Source organism: Nannobrachium achirus (genome assembly GCF_963921795.1).
Source record: "Nannobrachium achirus genome assembly, chromosome: 2".
NCBI classification, from domain to species: Eukaryota; Metazoa; Chordata; class Actinopteri; order Myctophiformes; family Myctophidae; genus Nannobrachium; species Nannobrachium achirus.
Genome location: NC_137811.1, coordinates 8,576,283 through 8,600,336, shown reverse-complemented (window position 1 = coordinate 8,600,336; position 24,054 = coordinate 8,576,283). Strand labels below are relative to the sequence as shown.

Below are 24,054 nucleotides of genomic sequence, written 5' to 3'. Positions count from 1 at the left end.
ACCATAAATCCAGGAGCACAACACTCCGTCCGTCCGTCTGTCTGTCAATCATTCAGCAAGTAGTTTCGGGGTTAAACAGGGGTCAGGGGTCACCCTGGGGTCACCTCACTCAACCACTGAGGTCACAGGATGTCCGCCCACTCACCCACCCACACGTAGATTGATAGCTCCTCCCACTCACTCATTTCGAACATGAGCTATCTATGACATCTATGAAAATCTGCAACATCTTTTTTTGCAATATTTAGTGGGGGTCCCTGCTTCATCTCTCTCTCTTTCTCTCATCTATCTATAAATGCGAGAAGTCTCTGCGTGTCTGCGTGTATGTAATCCGCGTATCTCGAGAACCGTTAGTCCCACCGGCTTCAGATTCGGCACGCGCGTTCTCCGCCGCGGCGCGGAGTGCAGTGCCCGGCCTCGACCCGACCCGCGTTTTTTCCGAAACGGCGCAAAACGTTCGGAATCTCCTTATGCGGAGCTGATTGTTGATTGTTGACATCAGGCTGTTCCGGAGGAAATCGGCGCAAGCGCTGACTCATTGTGACATCATTTCATAAAAGGCTCTGACATCGCGTACGCAACATGAGTCAACACAAAATGCCATGGTTATGTATCTCCATATATGGGCATATGGGCAGATCTCCATATGGGCTACATATATGGGCATATGGGCACTGCTGACTCATATGGGCATAAAGGGGACACAGATATATGGGCATAAATGGACGTATCGGCACAAGGGCTGACTCATACAGAGATCTCCATATATGGGCATATGGGCAGATCTCCATATGGGCTACATATATGGGCATATGGGCAGGGCATATGGGCAATCTGACATCACTTCTGCTGACTCACGGCGCAAAACGTTCGGAGGCTGTTCCGGAGGAAATCGACCCGACGCGCGTTTTTTCCGAAACGGCGCAAAACGTTCGGAATCTCCTTATGCGGAGCTGATTGTTGACATCAGGCTGTTCCGGAGGAAATCGGCGCAAGCGCTGACTCATTGTGACATCATTTCATAAAAGGCTCTGACATCGCGTACGCAACATGAGTCAACGCAAAATGCCATGGTTATGTATCTCCATATATGGGCATATGGGCAGATCTCCATATGGGCTACACAGATATATGGGCATAAATGGACGTATCGGCACAAGGGCTGACTCATACAGAGATCTCCATATATGGGCATATGGGCAGATCTCCATATGGGCTACATATATGGGCATATGGGCAGGGCATATGGGCAATCTGACATCACTTCTGCTGACTCAAAGACAAACAGTTAAACAGATGGTCTACATATATGGGCATATGGGCATTCTGACATCACTTCTGCCGACTCAAAGACAAACAGGCAAACAGATGGTCGCTGACTCATTGTGACATAAAATGGACGCAATTTCCGTATATGGGCATAAAGGGGACACAGATACAGAGATCTCCATATATGGGCATATGGGCAGATCTCCATATATGGGCAAGAACCGTTCGTCCCACGGGCACGCGCGTTCTCCATATATGGGCATAAAATGAATGCCCCCATATATGGGCATAAAATGGATTGCAGACAGACAGATACAGATGTCTCCATATATGGACATAAATGGACAGAGGCAAACAGATGGTCAAAGATCTCCATATATGGGCATAAAATGGACGCAGACAGACAGATACAGATATCTCCATATATGGGCATAAATGGACACAGGCAAACAGATGTTCAAAACGGGTCCTATGACAACAGGTATAATGAGGTTTGCATTAAAGGGGGAACCGGCACTGTGTCTGCAACACAGTTGGAGGCACAGACAGATACTCCATATATGGGCATAAAATGGACGCAGATAGACAGATATCTCCATATATGGGCATAAAATGGACCCAGAACTATAACTGCAGTGATCTCCATATATGGACATAAAATGGACAGCGACATACAGACAGACAGATACAGATAACTCCATATATGGGCATAAATGGACACAGGCAGACAGATGGTCAAAACGGGTCCTATGAAAACAGGTATAATGGGGTTTGCATTAAAGGGCGGGGCATTCATTCCCTATTTACATTGTTCCGAGTTGGCCAGGTCGCCGACTAGACGCTGGGCCGCCCGAAGGGCGGCCCAGCTTCTAGTCTATACAATACAAGAAAATGAGAGGATTTGGTCGGGATTGAGCCGGGATATGTGTGGTTGGGAAGGCAGTGAGTCTTGAGCACTGCACGGTCATTGGGTTTGAGAGTGAGACTGTAATTCTTAAGGAAGGTAGCATGCCGACATGTGGATAAATGTAGGCTTTCAAACAGAGGAACTGCTTAGGTGAGGCCTATGAGGCAGGACAATTGAATTCAATAATACTTTTTTGTATTTGTTGCATTCCTAAGACAAAGATGTGATTATAGTAAATGTACCCCCATTGATTCCGGACGGGGAGTTTTCAAATAATTGTAGTGGAGTAAAAGTACAATATTTGGATCCGAGATAGTGGAGTAGAAGTAAACGTATTGGAAATTGGAAATACTCAAGTAAAGTACAAATAACTCAAAAGTGTACTTAAGTACAGTACTTAAGTAAATGTACTTAGTTTACACCACTGTGGGAAGCTCAACCAATACACGAGCTAGCACCACTCCCAAATGTTTTTTCCACCAATTTCCAATTGCATCTGATTCAAGGTAAAAACTATAGTTCTCAATGGGCCTGAAAATTAAGGCCCGGCCCTAACTGGGCCCTAACTGGGCCCTAACTGGGTCGACCCGATCGAGGCCCTACCGGACCGACTAGTTATGATACATTTTAGGCCCTACCCTACCCTAAATGTCGGGTCGGGTTCAGGTATGGTCGGGTTCGGGCAGAATTTGAGAACTCTAGTAAAAACCTGTTCAAATAAAGTGTATCTAGAATAAATACAGTTTCCCCGGGACTACAGTGTGTTGCCCTGTTGGGCAAGAAATTGTGACATGCCTTCGTTTATTTTCCTGAGCTGAGTATGTTATAAAGGTGTCACTTTTTCATAAATAGTGTTTGTTCATGAACTTCATGAGCTGCTGGGAAGCTGCTCCACAGTCTTCCACCGGACTTCCGGCTGCAATTTGGCACCCATGGTGCGACGAATCTGCCGGTTGGAACTGCGAGATAGCGAAATGGGCGTGGATGTCTTTACCTCTTATTTACCTTGCCATAAACAAGGAAGTGGTGACGGTTCAGCTCATATATGTGGCTCAGCTAGGATGAAAATAACAAGGATTGGAGTGGACCGCTACGTCACTATTAAGATACCAAGGATGCACCAGTGACGTTACTGTTATATGATGATTACAGACGGCGTTACATTGTGATGTTTCAAAGACAGTCAGCAGTCTCAGCACACACTGCTTTGGTTGTGTATTGTTGTTCTGTTATTGTTACAAGTCAAGATAATGTCCGAAACACCGTAAAACTTTAATATTCACTCTAAATTCTGTTCTTCTGTGACATGACATTTTATATCTCCCAAAGCCCCATATATATATATATATAATCTTTATTTCAGACAGAAGTCCATATCACAAGTTACATCATAAGACATACAAGAAAGATAGATAAAAAGTACACAATAAAAGAACTAAAGTGCAATCCTACCTAATCAGCAGCAGACTGCTGAACCAGTGCTTGCGTAGCCTGGAGGTGACCCGGCAACAGCTCTTTGTAGGGTTTGTTAGCCCTACTATAATGCTGTTATTTGACACCTCCAACCGCTGCATAAAATTGTATACCGTTGTTTTGGGTTGAGATTGGCACATTTCCTGGGGCAATCTGCCCAGATCATGCATGTCACACGTGTCTTCTTCTTCTTCTTTTTTAGTTTTTTACACTCAAAAAACACCTGCAATGTTGTGCATTTGAAACTACATTACAGTGCACATCATGGGGTGATCACTGCTTGCCTCCTGTGAATTGTTTTATTTTTATTTTTGTTTCTTTTATTTTTATTTCATTGCTGAGTGAGGTCAGCAGACAAAGTGACATGAGTGAGATGAAAAAACCTGAGTGAAATGTGCCAATGTCAACCAGAAACATCGGATATGATTTGCCTTAACAGTGCTTCACAAGTGGCAACAGAAGTGAACAACTGAGGAACATGGAGAAGTAACCTCATGGCATCTCTAAGCCTTTGCATGCTCTTCACTCTGTAATAGGACCATAGATGAGCCGTATACAGGGGGGTGACATTATGATCTGAACAGTGCACATTTCACATTTATAGAACACATAGAGAACTTTCTAAAAAGCACAGTAGCTTGAGCATATATTTTGCGACACTGACGTTGGATGTCATTGTCATCCCGGAGATCCTCTGATATGACATGTCCAAGATATTTTAGTTCTTTAGACACGCCCAGAACAGCATCAGCGAGATAGAACGCTGGAAAAGTGGATTTCCTGTCCTCTCTACATCTGACAACCATGATGCAGCTTTTTTTAGCATTATATATAATGTCATGTTCTGTATCATTTTGTGTATTTTGTGCATATCCTTAGTAGCTGTTGTATTCCAGCAGTATATGGGCTAAGAATTATTAGGTCATCTGCATACATCAGATGATTAATGACATTATCACCAACAATACAACTTATTTTACATGCTATAAGCTGTCTTGATAGGTCATCCATATATACATTAAATAAAAAAGGAGATAAAATTCCTCCTTGGCGGTCCCCATTACCCACATGAAATGGGGTGGAGACAGCATTATCCCACTTTACCTGAAAGGTTTGCTGGGCATATGAGAATTATTTATAATGTATTTAGGGACATTTCTCTCGAGCAATTTCATGAATAATTTTACGTGATTGATTCTGTCTTAGATAAATCAATAAAACAAAGAAATACAGAGGAATTTTGACTTTCATATTTTGCAATCAGCTCCTTTAGAGCGAAGATGCATAAATCTGTACTGTGTTTTTGCTTAAAGCCAAACTGATTGTCAGTAGTTAAAACATATATTTCAATCCTGGTTAAAATGACTCTTTCCTGTACTTTTGACAGTGTACTGGCAAGGGTAATAGGCCTATAATTGTCTCTGACGTTTAATTTCCCAGCATTGTCTTTAACTCTCCTACTGCCAGATCATTTATTTATTTATTGGGTCTGGCGCCATCAAAAAGCGGCTTACCTTTGCGACGTTATAGTAGATAGACAGACAGACATTTATTTATTTATTTTTATTTTTTTTGGTTGTGCAATAGTGCACTTTGGTCTGCCAGGCAGCAGAGGGCGGCGTCATGCGAGAATGAATGTGAATTGTCCTGCTATGTGTTGCCGTACATTCAGAGCAGTCACTGGCTACAGAGCCTCCGGGCCAGAGGAAATCAACAAGGAAGTGAATTGTTCTCCGTTGATCTAACGCATAATGGATTTTTTACACCATCACAGCGGAAAATGTGTTTACAGTAAACGGCCGCGCGACGCCTCATCAGCTTACAGTCATCAGACGAACGAACCGAACGAGCGCCGTATTGGCATCGACGTTCTGTAAAAAATGGGGCGAGCGTTATCGTTCGAAGCGTGGGGAGAGTTAAGGACAGGGACCAATAACACAGACAGAATTGAATTAGGTAGGACACCATGTACCATAAAACCAGTGAAACACATTGCTAGCATTGGTTTAGGTCTATAGCTGGCATACTTAATATGCTCTGCAGTAATAATATTACTGCAGAGCATATTAAGATCGTATTATGATCTAAACCACATGCTTTGTTATTAACAAGCAGATCAATTGCATCAGACACCTCACTTGACCTAACTACCACATTACTGGCACAATCAATATTATCAACAACAATCACTTTACCAAGCTGTTCAACATTGGACTGTCAGAATCCAGGAGATTTATTGGGGGTACGTGGAACTCCCCAACCGGGGACTGGGGTTCCTTCCCCCAAAACTTCATAGGCCTATATTTTTTTTCCCTGTGTTCTGTTGAAATTTGTGCATGTTTGATACATTTATCAGGCCTGCTTTACTATAGCATGGGTACAATTTCAGCCTTAAAATGCCAAATGTATGTATACAGATTTGATGACTGAAGCAAAGTAGGCCTAATACATCTTTCTTTGATAATGATTTCTCATCTTAAGTCATTACTTAAGTGAATATCTGTATGATCTTGCATGCTTGATACTTTTATCAGCCTTGCTTTACTAGCATGGGTACAATTTCAGCCTTAAAATGCCAAATGTTGGTGTACAGATTTGATGACATCTTTAATTCTCATCTTTAAGTCATTACTAAAGTGAATATCTGTTGCATGCATTGCCCCCACCCCTAAAGTGGGGGGTCTGGGGGTCCTCCCCCAGAACATTTTTAACAGTCATTTCCTGTGTTCTGGTGAATTTTGGGAGTTTGAAATCCAGGAGATTCCCAGCCCAGGAGATGGGGTCAAAATCCAGGAGACTCCTGGGAAATCCAGGAGCATTGACAGGCCTGCATTACTAACACAGTTGAATAATTTGGTATAGTGTTCACCATAGGCGATTCTAGCCTCTTCCAGCAGGGGGTGCACGACCTCTATTACCTCATGCACGCGCGCGCAGCGCGCGCCTCATGCACGCGCGCGCAGTGCGCGTGCACGACGATATTAGCGGTTTTGTAATGTTGTTTTAGCGGATTTCTGCAGTTAATTTTGTACCCAAATGTAACACAATATAAACAAAAAAAGTGTAAAACAGGTGCTTCTTTTTCTAGACACCATGAGCATGTCTAGTATAGGATTTATTTACTTATTTTGCAGACAGAGGCAGCAAAGCCAAACATCAAGTTAATCATCATTCATCAAGCAATCAAGCAGTCATTTACAGTGTCAAATAAGCATTTCACAAAAACAAATAGTAGACACATCCTTATTACACAATGAACTGCAGCCTCCGGGTTTTGGCACTTGCAAACCTTTCAATTATTTTCTGCACTTTAATTTCGTGTATTTTCTCAATCTGTAAAATGCCTATATCTGACACTCTTTTATCAGTCATGGTTGTCCGTAAATACGTTTTTAGTTGTCTCAAAGTAGAGAAGCTGCGCTCAGCTGAAGCACTCGTAACTGGTATGGTGAGGTACAGTGTGTAGACGTGTTTTAATGTACCAAATGAATCAGAATTATGCATTCCCTTCTCTTGAAAAAAAGCAAGTTTCTTTTCAAACAGTGTCGTGTCCTCCATTTCTTTTTTTTTGCGCACATTCTCTTCCCTGTACATGGAAGTCATTACAGAGATTTCAGCTTTCAGAACATCTGCATCAAGAGTGTATGTTTGACATACGTCTGTCACACTTTTTTCTGGAGGGCTATCTGAGGTTACAACATCAGCAAGACACTGGAGGATATGAAAATCGTTTTCAGAAAAGCGCCCCTCAAGCTGTTGTATGAGTGTGTCCAGTGTTCTATACAGAATATCACATCGGTAATAATCCGCTGCTGTGTTAAACACTGATTTGCGTGGCACACTAGGACCAGCAAAACCATTTCTTTCACAGATCTGACTAACATACTGGAAAACCTGAGAAGCAAACTCTCCCCCTCTAATATCCTTAATGGTTTTAACAGTCGCTTTTACTGTTGCAAATGCAGTGTCATATTTGTAGTTTCTTGTCTGCAACAGTTTATTTAGACTATCTGTCTGAGTTAAAACCCTGCGCATGAAGACCATACAGTAAATAAAGCTGAAATCGTGGATATTTTTAAGCAGTGAATTTGCTTCTACACCTGCTTTATCATTGGATTCGGCTATTTCTTCTAGAGTATTAACGAGTTCATCATAGTTATCTAACACTCCTTTTATAGCCTCCAAACGACAATTCCACCGGGTGTCACTGAGCGACTTGAGTGTTTCAGCCCCGCCTGCGAATGGTTTACTAGCTGTCATTCGTTCGAATACAGCGTGGCGCTTAGCACTGCCCTCAATGAAATTCCTTAGTGTCTGAAGTGTACCAAAAGCATTTCGGACTGTAGGCACATTAGAAACCATGTCAACAACACATAAATTCAATATATGCGCATGACAATGAACATAGAAAGCAAGGGGATTTTCTTTTAGGATACGGGATGCAACCCCTTTATAAGGACCACGCATACTGGCTGCCCCATCATAACACTGGCCCCTCAGAGCGTTTATATCTAAGTCCAATTTTTCCAGTGTGTTTTTAATTAAAGCAGCAAGTGAAGCACCATCAGTCAGCTCTGTACGATAAAACCCAATGAAGCGTTCATTAATCTCTAGTGATTCAGATACATAACGGAGAATGAGAGCAACTTGTTCATGTTTTGACAAATCCATTGTTTCATCTGCAATTATGGAAAACACACCTGCATTCTTAACTTCAGATACAATTTTTTCTAGCACTTGTTTAGCCATTAAATCAAGAATTTCGTTTTGAGACTCACTGTTGACGTAGGTGTAGCGCTTCTCTCTCAGGGTAAACATCCGTCTAATTAGTTCACTGTCATTTGAACGCAGTTGCATGAGTTCTCTCACATTTCCTTGGTTTAAAGAGTCCTCGCCTTCATCATGTCCTCTTAGAGGTACTCCCTGGTGAGCACAGAATAAAACCGTCTGAATGACGGCTTGTAAATAGTCACGGTTGTCTTCTACTAATGCCCGTCTCTGGGTATCCAATTTTGACGCGACGCTTCCCTTCTCCAGCGACGCCAGGTATCCCTGCCATCTGCCCAAGGCATCAATGTGGTTCTCTCTTGTAGAATGGTCACGAAAAGTTTGTTTAGCCTTATTCCATGCCTGAAACCCTGTAAATTCAATTCAAATTAAATTAGCTTCATTGGCATGAGAAAACATAGATTACATTGCCAAAGCATTAAAGCAATATAACGAAACAGTTGAAAAAAGGGAACATAATAGACTATGCACTTGGAGGGAGTACAACAGCATTGTGTAAACAGAGATGTGTCTTTATTTACCTGTCCTCCTGAAAGCTTGCTCGGTGTTCTCAGAACCAAAGGCCCGACATGGAAAGCAGAACGCCCGGTCATGGCGCACGCTATACTCCAGCCAGGCAAAATCTTTAAACCACTCCTTTCTGAATTTGCGTTGTTTTTCGCCAGCGGTCTTTAATGGACATTCTACATCTTCTGGCTGATATGGACCCAAAGCCAAAAACTGCTTAGCTTTATCCGGGCCATGGCAAGGGTCTCTTTCATGAACAAAGTTGGCTTCATTTGGCTCCTCTGGGTCTGGGCCTGGGGTAACAACAGTTGAGTCTGTAGTGGGGCTTGCTTGCTGTGGAGGAACCGGGGCCCCGGCCTCCGGCAACGGCGAGCCTTCCACAGTGATGTCGGTGGCTGGATCACTGCTGCTGCAAGCTCCGTCCACCTCCTCTGGTTCGCGTTCATTAGCATTACTGTCAGTGTCGAGTGAACCCGTGTTCACATTTCCTGATGATGAATTATCGGTTGTGGCACTGGGTTTGCTCTTTTTTATAAAGAATTGGTCAATTGTCTTTGTATTTATAGTTCGTTTCGCCATTATTGCTGCTCTGCCGCTGTATCCATATTGTTTTAGGCGGGCGGAAACAGATAAGGAAATCAAGGAATTGTGGGTCATCATATCAGAGCCGGCCAGCACAGGTGTTAATCTCACAGCCCACCCACAGTGCCTGCCAAGTCTGCCAACAGCGCCGTCGCCAAGCAGTGATAGGTCTTACATTGCAAGCAAGCAAGCTGAAATACTTGCCCCTCCACCTCTCTTTTTGCGCACATTTTACAAATCACGATCACTGTTTTATTTAATAATTATAAAATAAAGTTACATTACAAAAAAAAAATATATATATATATTTTTTTTATTTAAAAAAAAATATATATATTTTTCAAAAAAAAAAAATCAAAATGGCCGCCTGGCGGCCAGGGGGTGCACGTGCACCCTAGGACACCCCTTAAAATCGCCTATGGTGTTGTTCACTGTTCACACCAAATTTGGGCAATGTTCGGTTAGCATAGTCAACAGCACCCCCGGGAGGCACACAAATACAATTACAGTTGAATGAAGTGTACTCCAGGGAGTCCAGGCACCAGGCCTGGAATTTTGTTGTTTTAGGGGTAAGGACACTTGGCCTTTGGGGTTGTTCATCATTTGAGGGCACAAAGGCCAAATGCCAGGGCAGGAAGGCCATACAATAAAACAAGATTTTAGTCCATTGAAATAATTAATTGAATTTAAGGATGATTTAAAATGTAATATGTAGACTATCTGCTGTGAAATAAATAAATGGGTATTTTCAATCTGATCTATGCTCAGCCATGCACAAATCAAAGTCACTGGATTGGTTTAACAATGGGGACTCAACAAGACACTGGTGTCTAGAATAGATGACAAGAAAGAGACCCTGGTGTCTACATATTGACAAGACAGAGGAGAAAGTAGTACTGTAAGCTGCTGGTGCATTAAGGCCACTGTGGCCTTAGGGCATGCCATTTTTTTGGAAGGGCACAAGGCCAAACTGAGGGGCAACGACGGCCATGGCCTTCATGTCCTCCCTGAAATTCCTGCCCTGCCTGGCACAGAAGAATTTTGGCCAATGTGAATACTGGTCAGTGGGGACCAGGCAACTGTTTTCGGGAACAGTTCGAATCAATCAGACCGCAGTGTGAATCCACCCTATAGTCAGGGGATATCTTTAGAAATAGTGTCAAATCTTGGAATAAATTCCTTACCAAAAAGGTTCTTCACCAATAAGTTTGTAAAGGTGTCTAGTAACATATCTAACAAAGACTGAAATTCAGTTTCCCTAGGAAAATCTTTGACAGCTAGGGTCATTCTGGGGGGGAGTCGCCCAAAGGAGGCACAGCAGTTTAAAGTTAGTACAGAGAAGTCAGACAAGAAGATAGTACTGTTGTGTACAGCGGGAAAACAAAAACAAAGCAAAGAAGAATCAACAGTACAGTTCCTATCCCATAAAAGATTTGGCAGGCTCTATGTAGTACTCTGGGTCCCGGAACCCATTGTTATCAGAGCTCCGCAACAAAAACATTCATGCTTCAATTATGATCTAATTTGACATTGTTCTGCATAGTCACAGGGTTATCAGTCTGGGGGCTACCATGTGAGGAAAGACCCCAACCAAAAGTCAGAAAGGTTATTCTGGCTGCTTTAAATGTGTAATAAATTAATGTTTTAGAACATCCAAAACAACTATAATATTATGATTAATATTATGAAAATTGGACATTAACTGGCTGGCGTACTGTTCTGAGAGGTCCCAAAAATAGATGACCACAACGAAAGACTGCGGGAGTCCATGCCACCCCATCAACTTCTGATTATTCTAATAACAACTTCTTGTTATTAGATTCGAAATAACTTAAACATGTTTAATTCGACATAATATTGAAACACAAATGTGTCAGTTGGTTCAGGTTGATGTATACTATTATGCATATAGCTGAACAATAAGAACTAACGGCAAGCACTGGTCTGCAGGGGGCAGTGTTGTTCTACTTTTCACCATAAGGGCTGCAGAGAATTCCTAGTTTTCTGCATTAACAACAGGGTCTGCCGTCAAGAATAGGCTATAGCATAGGCTATATGAATAAATCAATCAATATATAGGCCTAAATAAACATATTAAGTGCTACAATGTAACTAGGATACAGTGTAAAGTATTTACTGATAACACTTTTTTACTTTGACTTACGTAAGCGTTTATATTGTTTATATTGTATTTTTATATTGTGGTAGGTAGTGCTACTTTGACATGTAATATCTGAGTACTTATTCCACCACTTCTAGGATAGCATGTCACCACACATAGCAACTGTCTAACTCTAAACCAGTGTTTCTCAACCACTGTGCCTGGGGACCTTTGGTGTGCCCCTGAGAAGGGTCAAGTGTGCCCCTTGAAACTGCTTGAAAGCCAGTATTGTGTTTATCAGTTAAAAAATGATTTAAACTAGTGAAAACAGCCGATCTACAAGCACACAACGCGGTGCGAGGCGTTGTGTGCTTGTAGATCTGCTGTTTTCACTACTGTTGTGTGACAGCCTTGTATGATGAAGCAGGGCTTGCGAAGAAACGTACAAATTTGAAACTTGGAAATACAAGGTTTCTTCCCGACAGTGACGATATTTACACCCATCGTATTATGTTGGTGTGCCCATGGATTCTTGGGACATGAAAAGTGTGCCCATGCAGAAAAAAGGTTGAGAAACACTGCTCTAAACAACAAAATTGCTAGTGCCCAGCCTGTAAATGGTGCATTTATATAGCACCTTTATCCAAGGCACTTTACATAGATTGTTCATTACATTCACCCATTCACACACACATTCATGGCAGAGGAAACCATGCAAGGCACCAACCTGCTCACCGGGAGCAACTAGGGGTTCAGAGTCTTGCTCAAGGACTCTTCAACACTAACTCTGGGGGAGCCCGGGATCGAACTGAAACCCTTCGGGAACTCTCCGTGTTCTAAGACAGCAACTCTGCCCCTGAGCCACTGGCGCCCTGTTAGTGGCTGGGGAGAGACTTTCCAGCATTTCTCAGGGTGTGCCTATTTGTTATTGTTATATTAATCACTATGGGAATTTAAAATGCATTCATTTTTAAGACCTCATTGAGACCTCAACAAATAGGCTATAGGCTTCAATGTTTTCAGGCCAAGGACCCCTTAGTTGAGAGAGAGATGAAGCAGCTAGGGACCCCCACAACCTTTTCATAGATTCCATATAGTTTCATCGTTTGACAGCACAATCATCAGTGCATTTTGGATTCATGTCAATTTATGGTTTCAGATATTTAACCACTAGAACTGTCAATACTTAATAAACTTGACTTTCACTCTGTACTTAGTCTGCTCTTTTTCCCCTCTACACCAAACCTCTTTGCCGAAAATAGCCGATCTAGATCTTGTAGATCTTGTATGTAGATCTGCTATTTTTGTCTAAAGTTCTCGGAATATGGACGCTATAGGGTTCAAGTGGTTGATATAAAAAAAGAGAAAAAGGGTTTCTATCACACAAAGATTTGGAGGACCCCCTGTAGTAACTCTGAGGACCCCCTAGTGGTCCCAGACCCCCTGTTGAAGACCTCTGGGCTATAGCCTAATTTAAGGCCCGACAGCTTTCCCCCCCATCTTCCCCAAATTCAAATGTCTTTTGACATCACACTTTAGCCGTTGGCCTATGTTTGTTTACTGCTGGTGGCAAACATGACTTGCATTTCTATATCTGCAAACATGTTGCGCTGAACTTGCGCTTCCCCATCTTTGGATTATGACAATCACACAGCGTCAACCGTCTGACCACGCCGGACAACAATGCAATGCATCTTCTTCTTTGACCATGTAATGACGACACAAACAGAGAAACAGAGAACATGTTGTCACGTGACATAAATCTTCTACAGTCTCAGTCAAACAAACATATGTGGAGTTTGCATGTTCTCCCCATGTCTCCTAGGATACCCTCACAAAAACCCTCACAAAAAACATGCAGAAATCCTGGTCTCTATACTGCCTCCCCCTGGCCAGCCGGGGCGCCTGATGGAGGGGAAAGGAACTGGTTGGAATAATGTGTTCCTTCCACACGCTACGTTCAACAGGGGAATGTCTCCCCTTTCAGGTGAAAAGAAGCGACTTGGACTCCTCCTCATGCATAGAAGTAATCATGAGGTCAGTCCGTTGCTCTCAAAGGGTTGGCAGAGGGAGTTTTGCTCCCAGGATTACATTAGATAATAGGCACTGGGAAAAATTAAAAATGGGTTGCAAAATTGTGGTATAAAAAAAGGTGAAAAGAAATATATAAATTCAAGCGGTGCAAAGTAAGGCTGGGCGATATTGTGAAAACCTTCGATATTCGATAACGTTGTTGAATACCTCGATACCAAGAAACAATTGCATTATGTTGTTTTGAATGTTTTCACTGCTTTAGGTCCACTGCATGCCTAACCCAGATAATGAATAGCATATCCATGCCTTCACACTGCACAGTACACATAGGTTTTATTGAAATAACCTGACCTGGTTACAGATGGACTGCTTTTTTGCATGTGCTACGCGCATGCATAGTGTGTCTGTTAATTCATTTGACACATACACTAATAATACCTCATTTCAAGCCGTCTTCGTCGATATAGGCTATACCTTGCATGTTGTCTCCAACCATGCACTGTGTATTACATGAGTCATGGTGCTGGAAGCCAAGGCAAATTCTTAACCCGTCCATACATACAGTAAGTTGGTCATAAATAAATTGGTGGGTACATTCTTTTTTAATCATTATGTACAAAATAATATACTTTGTAATGAAAGGCTGTTATCATTTCTTATTCCAGGTATTCCACACGAAACAGTTTTTTTGATATGATACTTTTTACAGACAGTTTATTTAGCTCATGAAGAGGGCCTACTGAAATATCTACGTTTGAGGAATTGTGGCAACAATGATTTCACAGAGTATGATGTAACACAAAGATATGTAAATAAACAGCATCCAATCATCTGTGCTTCCCGGCAGCTTGTTCTTGATGCAATGAATATTATGATGGTTCCTCTTTGCTTGGTCACTGGTGATGAAGCCTCAGAAAGTTTTTTTTTTTTCTTTCTTTTTTTTACCTAGATCATTTTATAATAGACAATTTACTTTTCGGGCAATTAGTGGCTATGACCTTTGGGCAAGTACTAGAACATGACCTGTAGGGCCTACTTGCCTGACGGGCAAGTGCCTCTGCATGGGACCTCTGAGAGTGTCAACCCCTTGCTGCTACTGTATGTTATTTCAACTCAGAAATTGCACCATAAATAAATAAAAATAGTTCCTTCATGAAATCGGGTCCTGGTTTGAGAATAAGCTATTGAATACAGTAGATTATTCTATCTATGCCACCCATGAGTGCAATGATTTCATTTCGCCCATAGATGTCATGGATGCAATTGTTCGATGATGCACACATTTTGTAAAGATGTCTAACTTCTCTCTACACTGGCCAGATCATGTAGGCTACTGTTTGATTTCTAACGCAATACTGAACGATATTTATACACGAGAAGAGCTAAATCAATTTACACAATATTGACAATTATTTTAACTAAATCCTATGATCTCTTTGTTTGTATGTAGGCCTATGGATGTTTTTGTCAATAAAGACCAGTGGTGTACTGCACTTAAAGGATTACTAGTTAGGTTACTAGTTAGGCCTACTTTGTAGATTTTGATTATCATGAGCTTGTAGATTTGCTATTTTCAAAGGATTTGTATAGGCTACATTTGAAAACTTGAAATGGGACATTTTGCATAATCAGTAGGTTATTTTAACTTTTGTTGATGCCAATATATATATTTTTTTATTTTTATTTTTTTAGTAGCCTACTTTTCCACCACTGACGAGGGGAAAAGAGAGAGAGAGAGAGAGAGAGAGAGAGAGAGAGAGAGAGAGAGAGAGAGAGAGAGAGAGAGAGAAAAGAAAAAAAGAAAGAAAGAAAGAAAGAAAGAAAGAAAAGCCTAGCAGGTTGTTTACAACGACAACCAATCACAGCGTGTGCGCGGCCCCCGGGCCATGCCAAACCCACTTGATCTATTCTGCAATACTCTATGATTCTGCATCTAGCTTGAGGCAAGACTCAAATTCAGAGTGAACATTTAAAAAACTTATGTTGCTATTTCAGTGGTTCTAAAACGTTGTCATGTCAAGGACCCCCAAAATGATAGGCTGCTTCTTGCTATGTATTTGGCCGCGGAACCCCATCTAAAAATATTTTGTTCCAGGGACCAGCGGACCACCCAGAACTTAGCCTCGGAAACCCAGACATTTATTCAACTAGAAGCAAAGATTTGAGTTCAAATGTTCAGGTCAATTGCCTTAAGCTAGATGCAGAATAGATGCACGCCTGCGTCTCCCCGGGCTATGGGATGTGTGTATTGTGTGTTCCGGGTGTTGGCAGCGGCAGCAGAGCTATAGGATCCTACCGGGACCGACTCCGTTTGCACGTCAAAGATCCGGTCTGGAGCGGATGCAGACACGGCACGCGTGCCTGCCATGCGTGTGTGCGTGCAAAATGACCGGATACAGTAGGCGGGCCCTAGACCGGATACGAGCGCGCGGCAGCAAATGGAAACCAGGCTTTGAAACTAGGGCAAAGGTAACTCGGCCGTTCACAGTGTTTAACAACAGCGAAGGCTCCGCCGCAGGGAATAAATAACCCAACACTGTCTCTGAAGTTCTCCACACCGCCGTACTGTGTCCACAAGGTGAGCTCAAATTGTACTCTGTTATTCATTACAATGGCAAAAAATAAGGCTTTAATAAATAGTTGCGATCGCTGTTTACCTCTGCTCTGCATGCATTGTATTTTGCATGATGGGACCCTGCCGGGTCGGTATTATTTAGCGGGATGGCGTTTTGTCCGATCTATTCGAATGTACTGTATGTCTATCGATGTTTAATCTAACGGTTAAACTGATACATTCTAGCCTATGTGTTGTTGTTATTAATTAGGGTTGATATGAAATGTCATCAGATCGCAATAGGGTTGCATATTATCCTGAAGTTATAACTGGTTTTCTCCACATTGTTTATGATTAATCTGACTTGCAAAGGGGTCGTGTGAGGCTGTGTGCGCTGCGCTTGTGTATGTAGGCTGGGGGCATGGAATGTGCACAACCTGCAGGAAACCCACTAGCTACGTTTAAATCATATGCAAACGTAATGGATGATACTATTACTACTACTACTACTACTATAATAGCTTGAATTTATATAGGCCTATCACCTTTCATGAACACCAAGGATACTTTAGGCCATTGGTTCTCAAATTGGGGTACGGGGCCCCCCAGGGGTCCTTGATGGAGTTCCAGGGGGTCCCCAGCTAACTAGCCTATAGGAACTAGCTCTGGTCATGGTCCAGAGCTAGTTAGTAACCAAATGGACCCTTGGATAGTGTACAAAACCAAATGGACATGTTATTTGGTTCCCATTTGTACACTCTCAGAGTTAAATTAACATTGATTTTACAATAAAAAATTGGGGTCCAAGAGATAGAAATTCCATTAAATGGGCATTAGACTACTAACCCTAATGCATGTCAATTTGGGTTTGAGAACCACTGCTTTAGGCTACAATATCAAAAAACAACCAACAGACAAACAGACAACTAGTTGCCATAATCCTGAGAGAATTGTTTATATTTTATTTGTTTATGTTATTACACATGAATTAATATACATTATGTAACTACTAATTAGATGCATGTGAAGTGCATTAAGTTGTGTCGTGCAGGGCTGAGCATTAATATCATGATATTTAGATTTTGGATCATGTAACATTGTGTTATGGCGTCGTGCATAGGCCAAGTGTTATCTTTTCCTCGTTTCAAAGGCTGCATTATAGTTATGTCATTTTACCGTTGTCGCTGTTTCCATTAAGCCTATTTGCCTTTACCCACATAGTTATGACAGCATGTATTGGCATTACTGATATGTATTCATGACAAATCTCAACATATTTTGAGAAAGTACCAATAGTAAGCACCACAACATCACCGCAAATTCGCTATATATATATATATATATATATATATATATATATATATATATATATATATATATATATATACAGGGATTGACACCAAGACTTGCCCACCTGCCCCCGGCAGGTAAATAAAACCTTCGGGCAGGTGGAGTTTGCTTTCAGGTTGTGTGACCGGGCAAGTGCTTATTTGAGAAGGGACGCAACTGTCTAAAAACACAAAACAAGATTTCTGTCTATAAGCATAGTTATATAATTTGTATATTTAGGTTATGTGTCATATCTACCATGTACAACTTCAAAGCCTAAAAGCCAAACAGAAATGTAATTATCAACGACAAAAACACAATTAAATCGTTAATCGCCAATTATTTGAGTGACAATTAATCGTCATGTAAAATGTCATAACGTGACAGCCCTAATTGTATATTTTATAATGGACGATTTACTTTTCGGGCAAGTGGGCAATGGGCATGACCTTTGGGCAAGTAGAACATGACCTGTACTTGCCCGACTGACAAGTGCCTCTGAGACCTTAGTGTCAACCCCTGTATATATATATATATATATATATATATATATATATATATATATATATATATATTCTTCTTTTTTTTCACTCCTCCTGACCCATAACAATTGGTTGGTCGGTGACGCTAGGTTAATCGGACCTAAGGTCTAGGGCCTTAATGGGTGAATTAAGCATGAACGAATGATTTGTCCTCCTCCTTGGCAGGGGAAGACATGGCTAACCAGGTGTCAGAGGTCCGTCCAGAGAGGACATTCCACTACCAGGACAGCCTGCCACCCCTCCCTGTCCCCTCCTTGGACGTCTCCCTGTCCAAATACCTGGACGCAGGTGGGAAAGGAACAATGCTTGGTTCTTTTTATATACACATGTTTTAAAACGAAGTGTACGAAGTTGACCAGAGTCCCCCAGAGTTCTATACTAGGCCACGTCGTGTTTTGGCTGTACACAAGATATCAAGCGACACCTTGTGAGCTTGTAGATCGTCTATTTTTGCAGAATGCTCGCCCTCCCCAGAATAGGGACAGCAGATTTCAACCTTCTGGGACCCCCCGTTACTACTTGGGTCGCCAAATGTTTGTACATTAAAGGAGTAGTTCACCCCCAAAATGACTTTTTTTCTATTGATTACTCATGCCATGGAGAGTAGAGTTCAATAATATTTTTTGGTTTTTGTCACATTCCTAAGTAAATTTACCCCCATTGATTCCGGATGGTGACCCGTTTCGAAACGGGTCACCATCCGGAACGAATGGGGGTACATTTATTGTTATCAAATTTTTGTCTTAGGAATGTGACAAAAAACTAAAAATATTATTGAACTCTAGTCTCCATGGCGTGACTAATCAATAGAAAAAAAGTCATTTTGGGGGTGAACTACTCCTTTAACCACTCGAACCCTAGCATCCCTATTCTGGGTCTATGAAGCTATACAGTAACTACTATTTAACTATTATTTTATGCTTTGGCTATTCAAAAATAGCAGATATATCCATTCACTTCTTAGGGCCAGGTCTTACATACATATCTATTGGAGAATAGTGACAAAGCACTATTGGGATCTATGGGGAGAAAGTGACATTTCCGGCGTACATGAACCACGTGACCGGTGCCGTTTCTGACCCCGCATTGGCAGAACTCTCTATACACAATGCTCTGCGCTGGATTCATTTTAGGAGCTTCCGTTGCTCCAGACTATACGATGGAAGCATGCAGGGGCGTCAATTGGGTACGGGTCCAGGTGGGGAAATAAAAGTTACTTTTAAATATAAATCTATGGATGTCTCTTTGTCTATCTGTGCTGGTTATTATGTTGTTAAAATACAGTAAAATAACTACAAAATGGGTCACTTTAACAAGGTAGTATAATTACTGTATATTCTCCACACTTGTATTCTCCCCATCGTGACAAAATGGTATATTCCCAGGTTCCGCAGGTCAGCTGCACAGGTGCAATGCATTATTGTTAATTGTGGCACGTTTACTAACATGCCAAGTGTAGCCATATCCAGCCCAAGAAACCATAGAAACCCGGGTAAAAAAACGGACAAAACACGTCTTTTTTTCGCGCACCCCCTGTGGCCGTGCGCATGAGGACTCCCATCTTTGCCATACCCTAGCTTTTGCTAAACTGATGCTACTGGAAGCATTTGAACCTTGTGGGAGGCAGCAAGTCGGTGGTAAGCTTCAGTGTCTAGTGGTTCTTTTATGGTGCGTTGGAGGGGTTAACCTGTTGTCCACCATGTTTGGCCTCCAGTGCGGCCCTTTGCGTCAGAGGAGGAGTACCGGGCGACGGAGGCCAGGGTGAGGCGCTTCAAAGAGGGTGTGGGTGCACGCCTGCACCACACGCTGCTGCAGAGGGCCCGGACCAACAGGAACTGGGTAGGACTTACAGTTACACCATTTCAATCTTTACTTCACCCATTTAGGACGTGAACCCCTTTTGGTGTCAGTGGTTCCCAAATCTTTCAGCTCGAGACCCAAAAGAGAAATGAGACGTTTGCCCAGGACCCAAATTAGCTGAGCTGGTAGATCGTTTATTTTCACTACTTAAAAATGTGTTTTCTAATTTATGGATTTGCTTAAATTTTTTCTTTTGACGATGCCATAAGGTGCTGTTTTAAAACTTTTGTTTTTGCAGCATGGAAATGTATGGGAAAGGTTAAAACAAACAAACAACAATGCATGTTTCACATGATCAAAAACCATCTCAGGCAGGCCTTGTTCACGGTAGAAACTGTCCAGAAATCGTGTGTTTGGGCGTTTGATACTGCAAATTAAGATACTTAATTAAGATACAACATGTTTTATGAAGTATTCCATCTCGGTAGGGGGGGGGGGGGGGGGGGGGGGGGGGGGGGGGGGGGGGGAGAGTCAGTGTCTTGCCTCAGAAGCAAGGGTTTGCTTTCGTTCTTGCATGTACAACACCTTGGCATTCTCGTGGTAACATTAGTGCACTGATACTCGATACAGAGCCTGGACTATACATGACATTGTAGCACTGCATCGCAGCACAAGGTTTAACGATTTACGCCTGGTGCTGTGAGAATCAAGAATCAACAAGGTTCATTTGTCACTTAAACACTTGAACCACTCGAACCCCAGCATCAAATTCTGGGGGGAACGTTAGACAAAAAACAGCATAACGTCGTTGTCGGGTGGAAACCTCGTATCTCCAAGTTTCAAATTTGTACGTTCTTTCGTAAAGTAAAGCCCTGCTTCATCTGCATGCTCACAACGCCTTCACAATGTCTGCCTCTAATTTTTGACAAGTTGGCCAATGTTTAATTTGTCATTCTAGAGGTATTAAAAAGTCATTAAATTGTCACTTTAGAAATGTGCATATACCATCTACAAACTTAAACTTTTCGTTGGTTTGTTTACTGTTGAGTGGGAAAACAATGTTGCACATTAAGCTAATCATCTGCGGACCCCCGAAAATAATTTGGGGACCCCCCTACCCTGGGGATCCCGATCCCACAGGTTGAGAACCACTGGTTTAGGCAATAAAATATGACTAAAACTACTGTTGACAGAATTGTATCGAAACGACCATGACTAAAGCCATGTTTCCCTAAACTTATTCGAATTCGGGAAGTGAATTAAGCGTATTAAGCGTATTAATGCGTATTAAGACAAAGCGAATTTAGCCTGTTTCCATTAAACTGGTGAAATGCGGTTCTTGGGAGATCCTGCCTGGGTCCGTCTGACCAACGTGCTGTAAACACTTCCCGCGGGCTTGCACACACAGTGCACAGAGCTGGGATGGGGCTGATTTTTTCAGACTGAGAGACGTGAGGGCACTGCTATGACTCGCTGCACACTCATCCCGACCCAGAGCCGGTTGCGACGCACCGCCGCGGAGAAAGTGTGCCCGGTGGGGGCACAGAGCAAGCAACCCCGGCCGGGGCTGTCCCCGAGCCGAGGCGGCCGGCCCGGCCGCCGGGTTGAGTCCTCTGGGCAGACTTCATCCTGCAGCGTCGCAGATGCGAGCTGCTGTGAGCTTGTACGGACACTTTTGGCACGCGCAACACGGTGTGATGGCGAAGGGTCAGTCTGTGTGTAACAACCGGTTTGTTTTGTGGGCTAACGCTATACAATGATCGTTAATTAAGCGGCGGGGGAAAGTGTTATAGGAGGACGATATGGACCAGAACGTCATCATTTATTCGCATTTATTGTCTGACCCGTTTCCATTCACAAATGCGCATTTAGTTTTTTCGATAAAGCCTCAAAATCCACCTCCTCCAAGTGGATCATTTCTTTTGCGGATAATGAAAGTTTATTCACATTTTGAAGTGTTTCCATAAAAAGATTTTGCGAATAAGCCTTAAATGAGCATTAAGAAGCTTTATGGAAATGCCACTTAACCATTCATAGCCAAGCCACGAGTTTCCCGAGTTATTTCAGTACCCCCAGACTGCCACGGCCCGAGTTTCCTGAGTTGGCAGCCATTTTGAAAAAAAAAACGCAATCGCGAAATTGCATGTTTAGCCCCATAACAAACACATCTTTCAAAAAGGCAGCCATGTTTGTTTGTTTTGTTTGACTTTGAAGGCTTCTATCTCATGAATGCCTGAACGGATTTCCAAGCAGATTGTTTTGTTTGAAAGCTGTGAAAAAGTACTACACATATGGTGCATGATCTAGGCATGGGCGTGCACGATCCGTGCACTAAAAATTGATCCGTGCACTAGAAATTTAGGAACGTGGCAGTGAGGAACTCGGGGGGCCATTTTGAAAAAGCAGTGAATGAGTTAAGACAAAATCCAAATCGACACCGGTTCAAGGAGATCTTTACCATTGTCTTTGCTGTGTGTCTGGTCTTCCCCCAGCTGGAGGAGTGGTGGCTGGACAAGGCCTACCTGGAGGTGCGTGTCCCCTCGCAGCTCAACGTCAACTTCGGGGGTCCCGCACCGTACCTGGAGCACTGCTGGCCCCCCGCCGAGGGCAGCCAGCTCTACAGGGCCAGCGTGGGGACCTGGCACACGCTGCAGTACTGGGACATGATCCGCACGTAAGGAACACGCACGCATGCAAGCACACACACCAGGGCTGGTAAACAAATTTCCTCGAATATGAGGATTGAAGGTATATTAGATTCTAATAAAACACTGTGCCTGGGGACCTTTGGTGTGCCCCTGAGAAGGGTCAAGTGTGCCCCGTGAAACTGCTTGAAAGCCAGTATTGTATTTATCATTTAAAAAATGATTTAAACAGCCGATCTACAAGCACACAACGCCTCGCGTATGAGGGCGTTGTGTGCTTGTAGATCTGCTGTTTTCACTACAGTTGTGCGACGGCCTTGTATGATGAAGCAAGTTCAAGTTCAAGTCAGTTTATTGTCTGTTTACACAGAAATTTGTTGTAATGTGCATACAGTGCCTACTAAAAACAAATACACCACAATCAGTGACGTCATTACGTGCGCGTCACGCGTCTCTGACGCATTCACGTTGCCTAGAGACGCATTCACGTCATTGTTCTGGGGTCCCACGGACGCATTGCCTCCATTGGAGTCCACGTTAAAATAATTTACCACGTCGCGAAAAAAATAAATATTTTAAAAAGTCCACAGACGCCACCATTGTTCATGGGTGAAGGCATGCTACTTTACCCTACGTTAACACAAATGAAATCCGCGTAGAAAGTCTTAAAACAGATGATAAAACTAACGACAGTCTGTGTTTTGAATCCACAACGCCATTTTGTGCGCCACTGCATGGTCACAGAATTCAATGGGTGCCTGAGTTTTAGCGTAGCACCGGGCCGCTCTCTGACCATAGTGGCACAGCGTGTTAGGTGATACACCAAAAAGGGTTCCCCCACAGAACGTGTAGCACGGCGCAGAAACGTGACGTCACGTCTCTACACTGCAGCTCACTGCTCAGACAGCGACCCGCCTCCTTTCCCCTTCATTCAATAACAACTGGATATACAGTACACGCGCTATTGTTTATAGATGTGGTGGTGGACATTGGACAACGTGTTAGAAGCCACACAGGTCTTCATTGCGTCTTTACAACAATAGCGACGATTAACGTCGTGGTGAACATGGTCAAATAACCTTTATTGGCTCAACTACAACACAGAGAAGCAAGCTAGCCTAGCATGTATGCTATCTGAGACAGTATGTATGTAGCCTAGGCTGCCTAACTGTTTGATTGATTATAGCGTTTTCGTGGCAGCGCCGTCCATTTGGTGGTCCGCCGGGGCAGCGGACCACCGCGGCCGCCTGTGCCTTGCCCTCCCGCATCCATAGAGGGGCGGCACGTCCCTCTAGGATCAACCGTTCAAAACCAAAGTAGCCGATCTACAAGCAACCCAATCCACTGTTTTTGACCCAGTCCACTGGTTCTCTGTACAGCAGAGCAAACACAAGCACGCCAGAGAGCATTTCCCCCATTCCATAGAAGCAGTAACAGTACAAACAGGAGACATCTCACTGAGAAGATCCATATATTATCGATGTATATAAAATAACAGGTGGCTGTTGATTATGAAGACTCGG

The 24,054-nt window shown here is 42.8% G+C and overlaps 1 protein-coding gene across 1 annotated transcript in view; it reads left to right on the top strand.

Moving 5' to 3' along the window:
• Positions 1-16,142: 16,142 nt before the first annotated feature.
• The window catches only part of LOC308296246 (peroxisomal carnitine O-octanoyltransferase-like), a 30,554-nt gene continuing 22,642 nt past the window's right edge, over positions 16,143-24,054 (top strand). The window contains exons 1-4 of the mRNA XM_080739435.1: positions 16,143-16,239; positions 18,252-18,374; positions 19,801-19,925; positions 22,379-22,561. Coding sequence (XP_080595561.1) covers positions 18,260-18,374; positions 19,801-19,925; positions 22,379-22,561 — 423 coding nt within the window. The 5' untranslated portion in view covers positions 16,143-16,239; positions 18,252-18,259. The remainder of the gene's footprint in view (positions 16,240-18,251; positions 18,375-19,800; positions 19,926-22,378; positions 22,562-24,054) is intronic.